Source organism: Setaria italica, chromosome VII (assembly GCF_000263155.2).
Source record: "Setaria italica strain Yugu1 chromosome VII, Setaria_italica_v2.0, whole genome shotgun sequence".
Taxonomy (NCBI): Eukaryota; Viridiplantae; Streptophyta; class Magnoliopsida; order Poales; family Poaceae; genus Setaria; species Setaria italica.
Genome location: NC_028456.1, coordinates 30,494,171 through 30,513,183, shown reverse-complemented (window position 1 = coordinate 30,513,183; position 19,013 = coordinate 30,494,171). Strand labels below are relative to the sequence as shown.

Here is a 19,013-nt window from a genome sequence, read left to right as displayed (position 1 = left end):
TGACCGTGCCGACTCCGCCAGGGCCCAGGGGAGGCGTTCGTCCCGGGGCACGCCGAGCTCCCTGTTCCACTTCCACCGTTCCCCAATTTCGTGGCCTCTCCTTGCGCCATCCGAACACGCCCCGACGAGGTCCGATCCAATCCACCGCGGCTGCGCCTGTCCTTCTCCCTCGGCGCGCAGCCGCCAATCGATTCCGTCAGGTATGGAAGCCCTAGCTCATGGATTGATCGCTATTTTCTTCGGACTGCGGGGTATTTTATTTGGCGTGAGCCATCAAATTGAAATCTCCCTGTGCGATGGATGCTCCGATTACGCCGAGTCATTGCGATTTTTCTTTTTACTGTGTGATGATGGATTATAACTGATAAAGCACATGTTGATTCCGTCCCTATAGGTTGTCATTAACCTTCACGTTTCACGCTGCAAGATGGTGCTGCACAACATTCAGAACCAGAAAATATGCAAATCTCTTTGCTTCCAATCCTCGATAATCCTTTAGCAATAGGCTAAGAAATTTATTCTTTACGAATGGACTAAGAAATCTATTATGTAAAAACATTGGATATGACTGTCTTGGCCGCTTTGTCAAGGCACATTTTACATTGTTTGGTTGCAGACTGTGCCATGTAGCATCTGAAAATGGCTCTAGAAGAACTGCCTTCTTTGGATTCTAAGGAATACAGTGTACCGAAAAGTAGATTTATAGTTTTCAACTGATGAACCATGTGTATTCTAGTAATTTATCATCATGTTTTGCCATCCTTCTCATTTTTTAGGGTGTTTCTTGCACGGCACCACTTTTCATGTTTAGAAGAGAAAAAGGTGAAAAAAAACAAATGCAATTGAGACCAATAAGTTATTCTTATCGTTTTCAGATTCAGCTGGTTGAACAAAACCAGTAAAGATGGCATCAGAAGGGAACAAAGATGTACCTAATGAAGCTCTGTCCATGGAGCAGTCATCAACTTCTGGTGCAAAGCGCAAACGTGGTCGCCCAAGGAAATACGAGTACCCTGTATATGATGTACCACAAAAGGCACAACCCATTCAGAGCGTCCCACCTCTTCGTTGCACACAAGATGGCTTGAGTATTCGACAGGATGGGCTGCAGTCCAGCCTTACATCAGGTGACCGTGTTCATGGTAATCGGTCCGGTCGACCTAGGAATTCTGCTAACAAGATGAAGAATTCTGACAACCAAGCATCCTATCATAGCAGTGCTCTGCAAGATAATTCAGGCAAGGATGATGTTCTTGGCAAGCATTTTGTTGGCAAGCTGACAAAGAAAATTCCTGGATTTTCCCTCATTACGGTAAAAGTGAAGGACAATCAGGTGCTCAAAGGTTGGGTTCCAGATGAAAATAATCTCCGCCAAATAACACCTAAGGATGACCTTGCCCCAGAGCTCCCCATGCTTCGACCAAGTCAGGTTCGAAAGCGAGCATCAGCAATCCACATGCAAGCAGCTCCTCCTGTGCCAATCCACTTGGAGGATGTTACACTTGCAAAGCCTCTGCAAATGAGGCGGCCTGCTGAGAAAATTATTGCTAAGCACACTGCCCCTCTTCCTCCAAGGCCGTACATCGGTTCTGCTGTTTTAGCAGCAATTCCTGTATCAATTTCACCCAGTAATCCTGAAATGAGAACTTTGGCCAAGCATGATACTGAACTTGTGATCCCACAATCATCAGTTGCTGCGGTGCCAATTAAATCCGCTCGTCCTGTATTGGTACCATGCAAACAAGTGGAAAATGAACTTGCTGGAAAGAAGTCTGTAAATGAGTTTCAGAAAGATTCTGAATCTTCAAATGAAACTAAGGATTCATCAGGTATGCTTTGCTGGATTCGGTGTCCTGCTGAGTTTCAGATCATTGACTTGAAATATCAAACTGTTTTGTAACAGGGACAAGTTTAGAAACTTTTCAACCCTGTTTATACATGATTGCCAGGAAACTGCATTTCCCGTCTGATTTTACAATCTCACAACCACATTAATGGTTGTAATTTTTTTCCTTTTGTAGTGATAATTGATAAACCAAACACTGCTCTTGTGGACATAGCAGTCAAGGATTCTCCAGGTCAAATGTAGTTTTTTTATACATTTTTTAAATTGAAATCAACATTACCTCCGGTTTGAACTTTGAAAGAGATTTCAACTAATGTAGCGTCATTTCTTTTCCTTTTTTTGGTTGCTATAGAGGAAAGGCAACTGCTTAATGTTCAAGTAACTGATGTGGTTAAGGAATCTTCTGGTAAGATCTAGAATTATATGCTTGAAATATAGCTGGCATACGACATGTAGTTTATGTGTTCTTTCTCCTGGCAGGCCAAACTCGGAATGTTGATGTAAGAATGACTGATGAGATCAAGATAACATCAGGTACAATATAATCTTATACTCCTCATTCACATTTTTTTACTGAAAGTGACCATTAAGTGGAGGATTTTTTCAGGCACCGCAGATCAGCCAGATTCTGCAAAAAGTGAGCAGCAGAGTTCTAAGGAGCCATCAGGTGATATATGATCCCAAAATTTCCTGCATCTTAACTGGCCATGATCTTATACTCTGGGTGTGAATATTTGGACATTACAGAACAATCTGAGCAGCTGAAGACAGAGACCGTTGTCCTGAAAGGAGTTGATGGCTTAAAGTCAGGCACCTCAGGTAAAAACTAGTTCACCTTTCCTTCGAATGTTTCTAGTGGCATCTTCAATGACAGCTGAATCCAGGTCAAAGAGAACTGTAATCATTTGATTATACCCTTTTATCTGTGCAAACTAAAAAAATCCTACTGCATGTAGGAAACTAATATTTCATTGAAAATATCCAAGATGTCTAGTTATCACCCTACATTTTCTTGGACAGTACTAAGCGCATGCTTAATTTGTTATAATAGCATGTACCTGTGTAGCAATTTGTTGTCTGCCATGCGTAATTAGCCCATAACTTATCCTTGGAGGAGCCGTGCCTATGGCTGAAGCTTAAGTACAGGCAATGCAGCATATAAATATGTAACCCCTAGGTGGTTACATTACCTGGAATTCTTGTCAAGTTTTTTACTGCAAGAGTTAATAAACTATTGTGGTGTTTAAATTTGTAATTACAGATGACGTTCACCCCGCGCATGATGAACACGAAATGAAGGTTGACAGCAACTGAAAGCAGAGATGAAGATTCAAGAAATGCAACACAGTTCCTGTTGTTTGGTGGAAGCTTGCAGTCTGGAATCTCAATGGGGGTGGGGAGCTGAAGTTTTAGCGAATGGCTCAATGCTTTAGGTGTAGACTCCTATTACAATTTAGTTTTGTTGCTCTCCAGTTATAGGTGAGAGATTGAGTAGAGATGCAAACCAAAGAAAATATTCAATAGAGTTGCTATTAGGAAAAAAAATACTCGATAGACTTAGCATATTTAGGAAAGTTAAACGTCAGAATCTTCAGTTTTTTAATGTACACATTATCTTGTATCATGGCTTATGACATTTAAGCATTATCCTCAGGCATCAGGAATACTGATTATAAAGACAATTGGAAAGTGCCACTCTCGTCTGCTATTACCTAATTTCCCCAAAATATTCCCTCTGTTCCAAATTATAAGTCATTTTGGCTTTTTAAGATTCATAAACTTTATTATACACTTAGATATACCCTGTGTTTAGAAAAACCAAAACGATCTATAATTTAAAACGAAGGGAGTACTTACAACAAATTGTGCCCCTTTAAATTGAGCATAACTAAGTTTACTTGCAGAATTCTTTTAACTGTATCGTTGCCTTGCTGTTGTTGCTACTGCTGTCCGGCAGATCGAACCTCATACAAGATGATCAGAGTTATTGCCATATCTTGGACCCAGGAAAGCTTTGCAAGAAAACATTATATAGGCTTAGCACGGGCACTCGCAAATTTGCAAAGCCCCTCCAACAAATAACGAGTGATGCTGGTATCAATACAAATGTCGATCAGAATCAGTTACACTTAGCAAGATGAATCTACATTAGCCTTGTGAAAATAAGGCCTTCACTATCTTAATATTTCACAATGTCACATTGTACATAGTGCTCATGGAATAAGAAAAGGTATTGCTAAGACAAAACAAAGAATTGCTGCAATCTTCTCTCTATTTCATATTACTCACCCATGGAACCCACCTAAAAAGAATATTTCAGAAACCCACACCCAAGTATGAAGAATGGCAAAAGTTGCAAAGCCCTTCCAACTAAAATACGGACACAGACCAGCAACTGACAGGTGAATCAAGAGGCTAGGCAAAATCGCGAGTCCTTTCAGACATATACCCCAAACCAAAGGGGTAAACCAGGATTCTTCTAACAAAAGGAGATGTCACATTGGTATTGCAAGTTTACATGTATTTGCCTGGGACCATGCTGCTTGCAGCAGGAACCATGATGGGATGAATGGCCTGGAATGGCTGCACAAGTGGTGCAGGGCTTGGTACCACCAATGGCAGATTCCCAGTTGCCATGACTGGAGGAGCCAAATACACTGGCGCATTGCCTGGAGAAAAGATTTTGCAGGTACTTCCATGGTCAGTTAAAATACATATCTTCCAATCAAGAAAAAGAAACTGACGTTAAACATCGGAATATCATTTCTACAGTAGCCTCAACCATGACTTTGGGTGTGTTACCTTGGAACTTCTGCATGCTAGCTTGATATGAATTCAACAGCACAGGGTGAGGCCATCCTTGGGAACTAACGGATGTTCCATGCATTGCATCCTTCAATGGGAACCAAGAATAAATGAGCCAGGAGGAAGTGAAAGTTGTCAATTTATATATACAGTACATATCATTTCAACTGGGCATGGTTGGTTACTTGCAGAGTTAATGAAAAGATTAAACAGGTTAACTGATCAAACTTAATGGAAAAGAACCATTCCAACCAAAAAAAAGCATTCCAGTTAACTAACGAATTTGATGTGTAAAACAGCAATCTGTACAACATCAGGATTGGCAGCAAAGATCCTTTGCATGTGAAGAACAATCACAGTTGTTGGAGTGTAAAGCTAAAATACTTTACCCAAGGTCTAGGTTTCAGTAGACAGAAAATCAAGTTATCAAGTAAGGTTTGGATAATTCCTGCCTATTCTGCTGATAAAGCAATACATAAGGCATATGCATCTCTAAGGGATGGGGACTGTTTCACAAGTCACATAAATATAGTTAAACAACTCTTTGCATCGTCCTCCTATTCTTGATGCTATCCACTTTATTAAGACTTAGCACAATTACCAATTGTGAATCACTCACCTGAGAAATTGGGTGAACATAAACAACAGGACTGTACTTCCCAGTCATCACCTATCATTCATCACATAAAATTAATTTGTATTTTCGGAGACACGTGAACATAATTTTACACGAAAAATAAAAAATAGATGAACAATTTCACTAAAAGTATATGCAGACTTACAGGCTGAGGACTAGGGCTAGTGTAGGTTCCTCCCATCGGTATTGGATGATATGGTGTGCCAGCTCTAGCTGGATCCATCCTGGATCCATTATGCCCCATGATCTATGATGCAAAAAGTTAAGCAGCATCAGAATTCAGAACCATAATAATGTCAGAATCAAACATTCACAGTAAAGCTAGGCAGCAAGCAAGACCAAATTTAGGTGTATTTGTGTGTGCTTGCACAAGTGCAATAACAGGACATAAAAGATGTTAAAAGAAGCCTTCAAACATCAAAAATACATTTACATCAACATTGAAGCCTTTCAGTCCCAAAAATACATTTAGATGCGAGCTAGTGTTTTCAGTTTGGAGGAAAAAGATGTGTGCATTGTAATGAAACTAAAGCTGATAAGCTGAAGGTTGGTGTGAACAATCAGTTTACAAGTTCAATTTATTCATTTAACCCAGCAGAAAAATTATATTAGATAGGCAACAGATAGCAATGGCTTGCTAGCTCAACCACAAACTAAATGCAGGAGCTCAAATAATAATGGAGTAACACGTATGTAGCAAACTATCAACTTGCGCTCAGGGAGGCATGTTCAAGTTCATATGTTACATTATTTCCCCTTTTATCATTCAAGAGAATATGATAGTATATCCAATGAAAGGCAAAACTACAGAAACAAGCAAAAGCATGTAAGAATAAATCAAAGTACTTACTGACTGAACATATTGAGGTGAAAAAGCATAGTTTGCAGGAGACAGGTTACTACAATGAATCTTGTTGGATAGAGATGAAACTCCTGGCACAGATTTTGGCTCATATACAGGAATGCCCATTGGTACTTCAGGGGTGGAGTGTGAGATGTAGTTTGAGTTAACGGGGGGCGCAGATGCAAGTACTTGTCTAGAACTTGCAAAAGATGGAGAGAAGACCTTTGCACAAGGATTGAGTTTAAATTCCTGAAATAATGTACCATTTCTCTATTAATACAGAAAACAGACATTCATAAAACGATTGGCATAATCAATAAAACAGTACAGTTAGAGACTATAGGGATGGTCAAAACAGAAGATAAAATCAGCAAGCATTACTTTATAGGTCAGAAGTCAGACCACTATAGAACTGTCCGTCTGTCACAATCCAACATTAAAGGAGCTCACCTTAGCAGTGGTTTTGCTTGATGTGACAATATTGGTAGCCAAATTATTGGCTAGTTGAGAGGCTTTAACATCTGAAGCCACCATGGGCGCAGCTATAACTGAACTTGCAACAACATCAACTTTAGGCCCCATAGTTGTTGACTCAGAAACCCCATTCATGGAGAAATATGGCCCCACATGTCCGGTTGAAGAGCTAACACTTGTAGCGGTACCACTAACTGAGAAATTGAGCAGGTTTAATGCAAAGGAAGATAACTGGTAAGAAATACTATCTCAGTTACTCAGTACTAGAAGAAACAAAAGAGGCTCATACCTGGACCACTTTTCTTTACAGAGTTATCTTTCCCCTTACCAACTGTGGTGCATTTCTCAACTTGCCTGCGACAGAAATAGTATTAATTGAGTTCAATGATGAAAAGGAGGAAGAATTTAATCAAGTTAAATAGATGGCTTGATATCTACTTTTTGAATCAGCATGAGAAAAAAATATACTGTCATTTACATTTAGGCCAAGATGCATAATACAATCCAAATGTGGTAAATATGAAACAAAACGAAACAGTATGCAGCTTGAATTGAGAACATACTCTACTGGAGATATATTTTCAGTTTTAGCCATTTTCGGGTCGTTTGCATGTGCAGTTTGCGGCTTCAAGGATCCACTGGCAGCCACCGCATCGCAATCAGGAGTTGTACCAACACCTTTAATGGGTAGTGTGAGACCCTGGGGAAAAAAGAACGAATGCCATGAATTCCAGTGAATAGACAATGCCTCGTAACATACCACTGTAATAAACCTACCTTTGCAATCACTTGAACAAGGTCATCTGGATGAACAACAAGAGTATCCACAAATGCTCCCAGCAACAGATTAGCATCTCCCTTCCCATTTGCTATCTTCTTTGCTTTCTTTAGCACAACACCTATTCAATATAGAACCATAAATGCAATGTTGTTTCCCAACAGAAAATTAAGCTTTCATTTTTGAATATGTGGCAGTTCAACTCACAATACAAAAGGTATAGGACAAACAAGGAATAGATGATGACCGGAAATTTGTCATACTCTACTTGCAACATAGAAACTAGGACCGCTCCAACGATCTTGGAAACACCAAATAGGTCATCCCTATAATCTATCCTTGAGTCCGATCATGCTGCGGTTCCATGATAACACAAAATCAGTGCTGACGAAACGACGAGATCTGGGCCGCTGACGAAGAAAACATGCATAGCAGCATCACAAGAGGAACCAAACCCAGCGATCTCTGCCACCCGCCTCCGAATCCATCCCAACGTAACAAAAACTAACATCCCGGGAGCTCCCAGCGACCACAATCACCCGCTCACCAAGCAGATCAAACGGATGCAGAGGAAAATGGGGCCACCAACTAGCCTGGCAGCATCCACTGCCCCACTCCACCCACTGTTGGATCACGTCCCGGACGCCATTCCCGTGATCCCCCGAACCCCACGCGGACACGCTCAACGAGACCCCCATACGGGCGAGTTTCGACGAGGAGGGGAGGGAGGGGGCAAAAGGGGGTACATGCGCCGCTCACCGTATCCGTCGTCGACGCAGGCGGTGTGGAGGACCCCGGCGTAGGCGGATCCGTCGCGGACCTGCACCTCGACGGGGAGCCCCACCATGCAGACCGTGGCCAGCAGCAGCGCCTCGGCGAGGGACGGCACCGCCGCCTTGGGCGGCGAGGGCGGTGGCGGCGGCTTCGCCTTCCTGGGGCGGGCCATGGGGGGAGGGGAGGGAAGGGGGGAGGCGACGAGCCGACCCGAAAAAGGCAAGAGGAAAGGACCAAGGGGGCGTGGCCGTGTGACTCGGTTCGGAGGTGGCAACGCACCGCAAGTGGTGGCGCCTTTTGTCCGGGATGATTCGTTTACGCCGCGCGAATCTTAAAGCCTGACGGCGAGATTATGCAGGCAATATTGGTACAAACAAAACAAAAGCTCTGTTTGCCTTTCTAACCCAAATTCTCTGCATGACTGCATGTAAAAATTTGGTCATCAATTTAACAAATGACACCTCACGCACGAGTTGGTTAAAGCTTTGAGAAAAGCATTGGGTGCAAAAATTTTCATATAAAATCAAATGTTGGCTTAATCTGATCATGCTAGTGATTTTGTTAAGAGTATGCATCAGCATTGAGCTAACCGTATGCGTACAGAACTGCAACTGTTCACTGAAAATGATTTGCACCTGGTACAAGCAACAAGGAAATGACTGCAATGAGAACATGGTTAGCAAAACCACACGATTCTGCCGTATACGATTCTGGTCAACAAAATCTACACTTGTATGGGTTTGTTTGTTTTTAATACAAAAAAAAAAAGACGCCCTCCTGCATCTTACGATCTTTTATGTTTAAGAAGTAGCAGTAGCAATCCTACTAAGACATTTGCGAGCTAGGCTACTTATGTAAGGACTTCAATTCCAATAAACTATTAGGAGATCGATTCATGAAAATGGTATGATCCCGTTTCATACTTTAGTCATATAGAACTCCTGCATCAAGATATGCAAGATATGGTCGGTCACGACCATGACAGTAACTCATAATTCTCCGCAGTCATGATGACTTGCACATAAATATTTTACCGAGGCAAAGTGTATAATTTAACGAAGCGTCAAGACATGGTCGACACATTCTGTCTGAGATCGTGCATGCCCATGTGCGCAATCAGAGAACAAAACACAGCTGTCCATCAGTGACACAACGAATCTAACACAATAATAAATTAACAGGAAAAATGCAGCGGGAAACAAACGGTACAGTGCATATAAATAGCATAACAGTAGATAGCAATACACAGTAATATGAATACCACTAGATAGGAGAAACATGGAGAGAAACTAAGAAAGCATGTCTGAGCATAGCAATCGCAGTAGAGCACCACTTGTTCAAAGCCATAACACAGTGCATAATAATATATTATAAATAGATGAAACCATGCCATGAGGCAATCAAAATCAGGAGCCTTTCGAAACCATCTCTCTATTGACAAGAGCTAGAATGCAATATAACTGCGCCTCGAAATAACTTTAATACGTCTCGACAACCCAATGACTTGCCCCAGCAAACAGGCTTCACTGTAAGAAAGAAAACAAAGCAGTGTCAGATTAGTAAATATAAGGTCATGGACATTCGGCAATGGCCATTATACTGGCACATTGTAGTCTTCCACCATGCCAATAATATCAAAGATGGCATACATTTGTTATCAGAGGAGATAAAATTTTCACCATTAAATTCACGATGGCATTAAACGTTAAGAACTTCACCTGTTGTTGCTGTGGCTGCTGTGCAGCTGGTTGCTGTTGGTAATTGGGATAACCAGCATAAGCACCATAACCATACATGTTAGGATCCTGAGGTTGTGCATACCCACCACCATAAGCCTCATAGCCTTGTCCATAGCCACCATAGTAACCACCGGCAGCAGCAGAAGCAGCAGCCCCACCCCATTGGTTGGAATCCTGCTGAGGCTGGGATGGGAATTTTCACATAGAACAGGTGTTAGCACTTCAGCTACAGTTTGCAACATGGTGAGAAAGAACATTGATATACAATGTGACATGAACCTTGTTGGACAGGCTTCGACCCCATGAAAGCCTAACATTTTGCCCACCAATTAAGGTCCCTTGCAGCATCAGCAGCGCTTGCTCGGCAGAAGGTCTGAAAATGCAGTGTCAGAGTAACTAGGGCAAAGGGAACAGCTGAGTAAGAAAGAAACACTGAATAAGAAGAGTCACCTGGTAACGAACTGAACAAAACCACATCTTTTCCCAACAGGTATCTTAACATGGACAACTTCCCCATAAGGAGCAAAAACTTGTTTCAGGACATCTTCAGTAACGTTGGGGTCAAGGCCACCAACAAATATCTAAAGACAAATACAGATAAAAGTTAACCAAAAACTGAAAGACGAATGACTGCTTTGCAGAAAAAAGAATTAAGAACGCACAGTGGTATTGTTAGGATCATTCTCAGACTGAGCTCCTTGAGAATTTGGTACTGTAAATGAAAGCAAAAAAGTGAAGGAAACATATTGTAAGATTCATACGAATATCAAAAGCTATAAATGAATGCTATCATGGCACTAAAGTTGTTGTGTTAACACATTAGACAGTGAGAACAAGTATACATGCATGTCATGCCATACACACAAAGAAGAATAGAAAGCATCACAGAGGGCAACTGAGAGTAACAAAGTTAGCCCAGCAAACAAGAGCACATATAGTTATAAAGAATCATTGTAGAAACAACTTGACAGGTGCAACACTTAGCATACTAAACAACAGAGTCATGTTGATAATGATTGCAAGTTAAGAAATAATAAATTATTTTGAAAATAAAAGCAATCTCGGACCAAAAACAAAATGCTGTTTTGAGTGATGAAATATGGAATACAATAACAGTTAAAACCTCAGCCCCAAAAGTTAAGAAACCACGAGTACTGACAGAACAAGTGTGAAAGAACAGAAGCAAGATTTTAACACCAAAAGGTGTGCATGGAACTATCTTGTAAGAAAAGAATGAAACAACTAGTATTTCAAGCCCTAGAAGTCCAAAATGGGCAAAGAGATTCAATCCCTCAGCGCTAGCTGAAGATGCAATAGCAAGCCAACATGCTAATTTTCCTGCGGACCTATCAAGAATGGGTGTATGAAAAGAAAATGTGCACTGAATGTATACATAGATGAAATAAAATAAAAATAGCAATGGAAATAAATGGACAAAGCACCAAAAACTGAAGGAAACCAACTTTGAATTTAGGACATAAATGATTTACACTGACCTAAATGAGGCCACGCATTAAACAAGAAATGCATCACAGCTCAGGTCAGTTCCAAGGCTCCTATATGAATAGAGCCCGTTGGTATCCTGCTTCCAGATAACATGAGTTCCATGAGTCTACTATCGTTCTAGTGTATTAAATTATCCAAATTCACACTGGCAATGTTGTACTAGGGAACAATGACTTTTTTGAAGAGAAGTGGTCGAAACCTAGGCCTATCTTTGATTTGAACACAAAGTAATAAAACAACCAAAAAAGACAAACATGAACAGAACAAGGTATCCTCAAGGGCACCAATCAGCAACATGTAGAGGCTAACAGTGACTATCAAAAGGGCAATGAGATTAGCCATGCTTACCTCTTTCTTGAACTCCTGTTGTCTTCCTACTTGCTGCAGGACCAATACGCATAGGCCTGGACGAACAAGGCATTCCATTCATTTCAGTCATTGCACGAGCTTGCTCAGTTGGATCACCAAATTTCACAAACCCATAACCCTTCGAACGCATTGTCAACTTATCAGTCACAACCTTTGCACCCTTCACCGATGGATAATGAACCCTGAATGTCTCTTGTAATAAGTAATCTGTAACATCTGCAGCCAAATCCCCCACAAAAATAGTATAGTCAGGGGTATCATCACGCTTTTCACCAGCACTGGCCCAGTTCAGCCGGAATGTCAACTCAACATTGGGCATCATTTGACCATTGTATGTTTGAAGAACTCGCTCTGCAGCTGCACGGCTTGTAAATTCAACAAAGCCATAACCCTGGAGCTGCCCTGAATTCTTGTCACGGATGAGTTTAACAGATTGAACCTGCAAATTAGTTGCAAATGTAATGTAAGTAAAGTGTCAGGAAATTATAAATGCATGGACAAACATTGCTACCTTGCAGTTCTTGTAATCTGAGCAATACAACTATAAACGCCAATGAGGAAACTAAAACTGACGCATATAAATAGTTTTGCACAGCAATTTACATGGCTGCTAAACATTATTATTTAGAATGCGCAAAAGATAAATAGGCGCAAACAAAACAACTATAGAAAGCAAGGCGGTGTGCAAAAGATAAATAGGCGCAAACAAAACAACTATAGAAAGAATGGTTTTAGGTTATTTCACAGGATGCAATCCTTGCTAGATCATGGTAATGAACTGAAGAAAACAAATTTAATATTACCGGTTCGAGAACCACATATGAAATAGCCCAAAGCTTTGATTATTTCAATAGAATCTAGAACACCTACCAAATAACTCGTACCGAGCTTCATCGCTAGCAGTCATACGAAATTCACAACAAAGTCACTCATGAATCATAAGCAAACAACCTTACTGTGAGACATATTAGCAACAGCAAAGCGCGCATCCTAAATTCCAAAAGCACAGGCATCGACATCACGCTCGACCACAACCAGATTCAGATCGGAACACGTACCTCCCCGGTGTTGGCGAAGCATCCGTAGATGTAGTTCTCGTCCATCCAGTACTGCAGGTCCCCGATCCAGAGCGTCCTCACCTCATCCGCCGCCGCGGGGGCAGCCGGAGCTTGTGCCGGCGGCGCAGCGTAGTACGGCTGCGGGGGCGGCGCCTGCCCGTAGTGCCCCTGCGGCGGAGGCTGTCCCCACATCGCCGGCGGCTGCTGCGGCGGCGGCGCGCCGTACTGCTGCGTCATCGGCGGCGGGATCCCGCCCCACTGAGGCGGCTGCCCGCCCGCGGCCTGCGGAGGCGGCGGCGGCGCCATGCCGGGCTGCGGCTGCTGCGGTGGGGGCTGCTGCATCATGGCGACTTGGCGAGAGGCCCTAACCCTAGCCGAGACGAGCGAGCGAGCGAGCGAGGGGGAGGAACAGCGGACGAGGAGGAGACGGGGGATGAAGAAGAGGAGAATTCAGGGTTGAGTTTTTGTCTGTACGCGGAGACTTTGGGCCGTGGGCCGTCCGGTGGTGTTGGTCCAGTTTGTTGTTAGTGGTGGAGTGCTGCTTTGCTTCGTCAAGTAGCTGGAACGCTGGATCGAGGCCCTGTTTGTCGGGGCAGCTTCTTTGCGCGAAAAATCGGAAGCTCAAGCAAACCGTAAATTTCTCGTGAAGAGTCAGAAGCTCAAACAAACAGTGAATTGCTTGTGAAAAGTTGGAAACTTAGAAAAGCTGAATTTATATGAAAAGTTGTAAAGCTCAATTTAATGAACTTTTCATAGCTTTTTGAGCTCAGAAAGCAAAATATATCTTCTAAAAGTTAGTGTTGGTTTTTTAGAAATAAAAAGCCAGTAGCTTTTCAGAAAAGGTCAAAATGCAGCTCAAACAAATAGACCTGAACCTGCACAATGTTGCAGTGATTTTGATTTATATATTATTATTATAAGAAACTTGTGTTGTGAATGGCTCGAAAAAGAAGAAGGGGATCTTTAGTTGCGTTTGAGGAAGATGTTTTAAGTGCAGCGCTGTTCATGTTCAAGAAGGCTTTAGCCTTGACCATGCAGCGAGATGGTAAATTTGGCCGGGTTAACTTCAGTTTGAGTCAGGGTTAGAGCTTGAGATGTCCTAGCATGTCAAGCAAAACGATTCGTCAGTACTCTAGTACGTATCGTCACAACGTTTTCAAATACAGTAATGAAAATATCTGAATCAATCTGAAATTCCGAATGAAGGTGATCCTTTAATCTTTATTATCTATTATATATGCTCTGACTCTTAAGAACTCGTTTACTTGCTGCATAGTGGATGCACTAAGTACATCGAATAACTTAAACAGAGGACCTGTAGATATGCGTTATCATGGATCAAATCACAGACATGAGATGAGAACTGCGGAGTGATTCCTGTTCGCTTCAGCTTATAAGCCAGTTGAAAAGCTGAAACGGCTGATTTGTTGTGAGAGGAAAATACTGTTTGATGGCTGATAAGCCGGTTGAATAAGCTGAAGCGAACAGGCTCAAAATGCAACAAAATGCATCCCACGGAATAGCAGAAGCACAGAAAACGAAAACTGATGCTGACAGAAAGTTTGTGGGCACTGATATGCAACCGAAGGGGGCAAACAAGTCACACTGGTTACATATCACTGCTACTGTTCATGGGACCGATGCTACTGTTCTTACATGATTGATGAGAAGTCATACTCCCTAAATATTACAGTAATGCACAAGATCGCAGACAAGCACACGCAACTAAAATTCAGTATCACTATCACTCACTTGTTACCGGTGCTGATTATCACTCCAAATGCAGGACACCTTGTCCAAAATCTCCTTCAAAACCAACGGACAGCTTGCAACAAGATGATTGAATCCATCGGTTTCCATGATTGGGCCAAGCATGTTCGGCGAGGCCATGAACCCAATGCAAGCTCGTCGCAGCTGTGAGCAGTTGTGCTGCTCTGCTAAGGCCAGTGTGGTCGCCACCGTTTCAACATCAATAGCTTCGCTGAGCTTACTCTCACACATCAACCTTAGCCTCTCTACTCCATACCGGTCCGCGGCAACTAGCAAGTGCTGCATCGCCGCATTCCGACCATCATTGCAGCTATCCGGCAGACGATCTGTGTAGATGAAGTGAAGAAGAGCCTCGAAGATTGACGGCTCCATGTCATCGATCCTGATACAACTTGTAGCTTTCTCCTTCAGTGGACCAAAGAGCTCCGCTCGAAACACCGGCGATCGGTAGGCCAGAACACATCTGTGGGCACGGAACAACTGGCCGTCCACAGTGAACGTCACGTCTGCCCCTTCACCATCTTTCAGCATCTCCCCAAAATCCCGGTGCAGGTTCGGCGGCGGGACGACAACCGAATTCACCTCGTCCGCCACCGTCCGGGAATCAATCACGACGGTCAGCACGCACCTGATCATCAGGTTGTCCTTGTGGAGGTACGGCGAGCCTGGCTGCAGCTTGGATTTCTCGATGAACTTGATGAAGCCCCAGTTGTCGCTGGCCGGCGTGAAGGTGTGCTTCATGTAGGGGTTCGTCGCCTGCGACATCCGCCCGTCCCTCTCCAGCAGATTCAGGGTGAAGCGGGCCCTGACGCCGGCCGCCGCCGCCTGCCGGTTGAAGTAGTACAGGAAGGCGGAGACGTGGCCGACGCAGCCTGCGGTGGCGCCGTCCGGGTAGAACCGGACGGCCCAGTCGCGGCCGCCGGCGGCGAAGGTGGTGGAGCTGACGTACCTGCCGACGCCCATGCCGTCGAGCAGTGTGTAGTCGGTCACCCTGAAGTCGTGCACCGCGGTGACGGACTTCGTCAGGCTCGTCGACGACGTCTTGGGCAGGCTGCAGCCGTCCGGAAGAGCCGAGCCGCCGCGGTGATCAGCCCCGGCGAGCAGGGACGGCGGCGGCGGCGGCGCGGCCGGCTGCTGAGGGCCCGTTATCGATCTGCCGTCCATGAGGCCGATCGGAAGGCCGCGATGAGCTATCCGACGGCCCTCGACGGCAGCGGGGGGCGGCGGATCGGCCCGCGGCGGCGGCGGCGGCGAGAGAGGAGGCTAGGGCGCCGTTGATGAAAACCCTAGCTGGTTATGGAACATCAATGGGGATTGGGGGGAGAGATCGAGGAGATGGATTGGGAGGGCAACGAATTCCCCAGGGTTGGGCACCGTTCATTTCAAGTTTTCAACCCGCCCGATGGCTGCGGCGGCGGGCTACCGGCGTGGGGAAGTGGGGGCAGGAAGCTCGCGGAAGGAAACCCTCGAGCCGAGTCCCCACGCGCGTGCGCGCACGAGAGAAAACCCCCGCGGCCCCGCTGCGGCGCCGCCCGCGGCCTGCCCCGCTCCGCCGGATCAGGGTGAGGCGGTGAGCAGAGGAGGGAGCGTGTTGCCGTGTGCCCGCTGCCCCCGTGTGTCGTCGAGTGGCATTGACCAAACTCTGCGTCGCATTGGAGCCGGCCGTGGAGGCCCAATGCAAGGGGGCCAATGGGCCGGAGGAGCGCGAACTGCGACGGCCAGGAGGAGACCAACTACCGAAGCCCAGAGCCTGCCACCCAGCCAGAAAAGAATGTGGCACAGCGGCTGACGAATGTGGCCCAATTAGATGTGGCCTAAGGGGCGAATAGACAGACCGGCGATGTCGTCATATGACCGTGGTGCGGCCCAATTAGATGCGCAGTGTTTTACCGCCAAATCCTATAGGTTTCTTACGTTGTTCGAGATTCGTGCAAAACAATTCTATCCCTTGGATGCACCCATCTTCCTCAACCCTAGCTCCCTCCTCATGCTGGCTCCCTCCTCCTGCCGCCGCCATCGCCACCACACCCGCCGCTGTGATGACCGTCGACTCCGCCATTGCGACTGTTCGCCACCGCCAGCACCGCGTGCCTCCTCGGCGGCTGTCCTTGTCAGCACCGGAGATGATATTTTTCTTAAAAAATGTTGACGTAGGTTTAGAAAAATGCTGAATATATTTTTTCAAGATGTTGAAATATGTGTTCCACAATGTTGAATGTATGTTTTATAAAATGTTGAATCAAGTATTTTCCAAACGTTGATCGGATTTTAAACAAATGTTGAATCTGATATGCTAAAATGTTGAATCTGGTACAAAATGTTGACCCTTCTAATTTGAGTCTAATGGACTTTAAAATCATGTTGCTTATCCAGCACGTGGAAGCTACATAGGAACCCGTGTGTTACATAGTCATCCCGGCTCTAATGGTGATGACCCCGGTGCGTTATACACCTTCAAATAAGGAGTCATGTTGCAGTTGTCAACGACGCAACTATTGATTAATTATTTGATAAAAACAGCTCAACGACAACAAAAATAAATTAGAACTAACTCAACACCATCTGAATGCATACGAACCCCTACGATCGATGCTACTGATCAATCCTTGCTGAGATGGCCATCTCCAAAACATCGCTGGCGACCGACGGGTAGCTTGCAATGAGATGGTTGAAGCCCTCGGTTTTCATGGCCGCGCGAAGCACGTCCGGCCAGCGAAGAAACATCAAGCAATCATGTTTGAGCCTCGCGCACTGGTGCTGCTCCGCCAAAGCCAAGGTCGTCGCCACCGACTGCACGTCAATCCAACCGCTCAGCCTCGCGTCACACATCATCCTGAGCCTGTCCAGCCCATAGCGATCCGCAGCTACGAGCAGGTGTTGCGGCGCCATGATCCTGTCCACGGTGCAGTCGTCAGACAGAGAATCCGTGTAGATGTAGTGAAGGAGCCCCTCGAAGGCGGCGGGCTCCATGTTGTCGACCTTGATGCACCGGGCGTCTTCCTCCTTCATGGTGCCGAAGAGCTGCGCCTTGAACACCTTGGACCGGGCGGCCAGGACGTATCTGTGGGCGTGGAAGAACCGGTCGCCGACGCTGAAGGTCACGTCCGTGCCTTCCCTGTCCTTGAGCATCCGGGCGAGGTCTTGGTGCAGGACCGACTCGGGGATCTGGATGACGGAGTTGTCTTCGGTGTGAGATCTTATGATGGACATGTCACACCTGATTGTGAAGCAGCCATTGGAGGCCTGCAGCAGCTCTCTCAGGTCTCAGCACGGATTTCTCGAAGAACTTGTCCGTGCCCCAGGACTCACCGACGCGAGCGTAGGTAGTTGCTTGGGTCTTGAGCAAGTTAGCTTCTTTTGCCTTCTTCCTCTTTCCTGTTGTGGTGGACACTCGATATCCTTTGTTGAACAGACTGAACTTGAACTTAACCCTCGCACCTACGGGTCCTCCCACGAAGCACAAGTAGACGGACGTGAAGGCGCCCTCGTGCTCCGTGTTGTTGTCGCCGTCGGGGTAGAACACGATGTACCAGTCGCAGCCGCCGGCGCTGAAGGTGGTTGATTTGACGCACTCGCCGATGCCCATGCCCTCAAGCAGCGAGTAGTTGGTCACCTCGAAGTCGTGCGTCGCGGGGATGCCCTGCGTCAGGCATCCCGACGACGTCGTCGTCGCCTGCAGAGATGGCTTAACTCCAGAAGCGGAGTTGTTATCAGCCATGGCGGCGCGGCAGAGATGGGCGGCGAAATTAGGGCAACAGAAGAGAGCATGCTCACGTCGCTTCGATCTGTCCTTATATTATTGCGCACGAACTATATCTTTGGATGACAAAAGTACGTACAGAGACCTTTGGATCACTGAACGTAGGAGTCGTGGACAGCCGAAAGCCCCAGAACTGCAAGGGTCCAATGAGATCGAATCATCGAAAGCCTTGTTCAGAGAGCAGGGATTTGCGGAATATTTTCCTTCTGAATGAACAGGATCTTCCACTTCATATCATGCCTAATACCCTACCTACAATGTTTCTTACAAAATATGCCCATGCATTGCAATGGGAGAAAAAAAGATTGAGTAACAAAATTTAAAAAAAAATTGTATTTGCGACACATTCAGAGTTAATACAAATTTAGTCTTTAGTCTTTACCAATGATATGGTAGGAACATGAGTGAAATCTTTTAGCAAGTCTTCTTAATTTTCATTTCATTTTGAGTACCGGAACTAAATTTTGAATAGTACCAAAAATAGGTAAAACAGTCTTAGACATAATAAATATTAGAACTTCGAGGCAAAGTAATTCAAATAAGCTAGCAAGAGAGAAGCAAATGTTGCCCTTAACTCATTTGCCGCTACAAATAAATATAGAACAAGTTTGCATGCGCTAGCACAGAATTTGTGTTTTCGTTTCCCATCGACA

At 44.9% G+C, this 19,013-nt stretch overlaps 5 protein-coding genes across 6 annotated transcripts; 1 reads left to right on the top strand and 4 right to left on the bottom strand.

Moving 5' to 3' along the window:
* The first annotated feature begins 12 nt into the window (after positions 1–12).
* LOC101778327 lies at positions 13–3,541 on the top strand. 2 transcript variants are annotated; one of them, XM_012847192.2, is made up of 8 exons: positions 13–200; positions 876–1,829; positions 2,022–2,078; positions 2,199–2,252; positions 2,327–2,380; positions 2,454–2,513; positions 2,594–2,665; positions 3,108–3,541. In XM_012847192.2, the coding sequence occupies exons 2-8, from the start codon at positions 905–907 to the stop codon at positions 3,158–3,160; spliced, it is 1,275 nt and encodes a 424-aa protein (XP_012702646.1). In that variant the 5' UTR covers positions 13–200; positions 876–904; the 3' UTR covers positions 3,161–3,541. The 2 variants fall into 2 exon arrangements, with proteins under 2 accessions (XP_012702646.1, XP_012702645.1); XM_012847191.2 differs by having other exon boundaries at positions 2,585–2,665.
* A 384-nt stretch (positions 3,542–3,925) lies between these two features.
* LOC101777930 lies at positions 3,926–8,424 on the bottom strand. The gene is made up of 10 exons (XM_004976821.4): positions 8,144–8,424; positions 7,384–7,505; positions 7,170–7,306; positions 6,896–6,960; positions 6,583–6,800; positions 6,139–6,381; positions 5,434–5,535; positions 5,271–5,321; positions 4,649–4,739; positions 3,926–4,515 (listed from the first exon to the last, which is right to left on the bottom strand). Exons 1-10 carry the CDS (start codon positions 8,328–8,330, stop codon positions 4,361–4,363), a joined length of 1,371 nt encoding a protein of 456 aa, XP_004976878.1. The 5' UTR covers positions 8,331–8,424; the 3' UTR covers positions 3,926–4,360.
* Positions 8,425–9,317: 893 nt separating this feature from the next.
* On the bottom strand, positions 9,318–13,274 carry LOC101777517 (polyadenylate-binding protein RBP45). Its single transcript, XM_004976820.2, has 7 exons — positions 12,831–13,274; positions 11,752–12,211; positions 10,560–10,609; positions 10,348–10,478; positions 10,177–10,270; positions 9,877–10,080; positions 9,318–9,684 (listed from the first exon to the last, which is right to left on the bottom strand). The coding sequence occupies exons 1-7, from the start codon at positions 13,173–13,175 to the stop codon at positions 9,682–9,684; spliced, it is 1,287 nt and encodes a 428-aa protein (XP_004976877.1). The 5' UTR covers positions 13,176–13,274; the 3' UTR covers positions 9,318–9,681.
* A 1,076-nt stretch (positions 13,275–14,350) lies between these two features.
* Positions 14,351–16,209, bottom strand: LOC101777106 (BTB/POZ and MATH domain-containing protein 2). Its single transcript, XM_004976819.3, has one exon. The coding sequence runs from the start codon at positions 15,762–15,764 to the stop codon at positions 14,586–14,588; it is 1,179 nt and encodes a 392-aa protein (XP_004976876.1). The 5' UTR covers positions 15,765–16,209; the 3' UTR covers positions 14,351–14,585.
* A 983-nt stretch (positions 16,210–17,192) lies between these two features.
* On the bottom strand, positions 17,193–18,318 carry LOC105914787 (BTB/POZ and MATH domain-containing protein 2-like). Its single transcript, XM_012847495.1, is given in 2 exon segments — positions 17,193–17,870; positions 17,872–18,318. Coding segments are annotated over 2 exon segments (1,125 nt in total).
* Between the last annotated feature and the right edge of the window lie 695 nt (positions 18,319–19,013).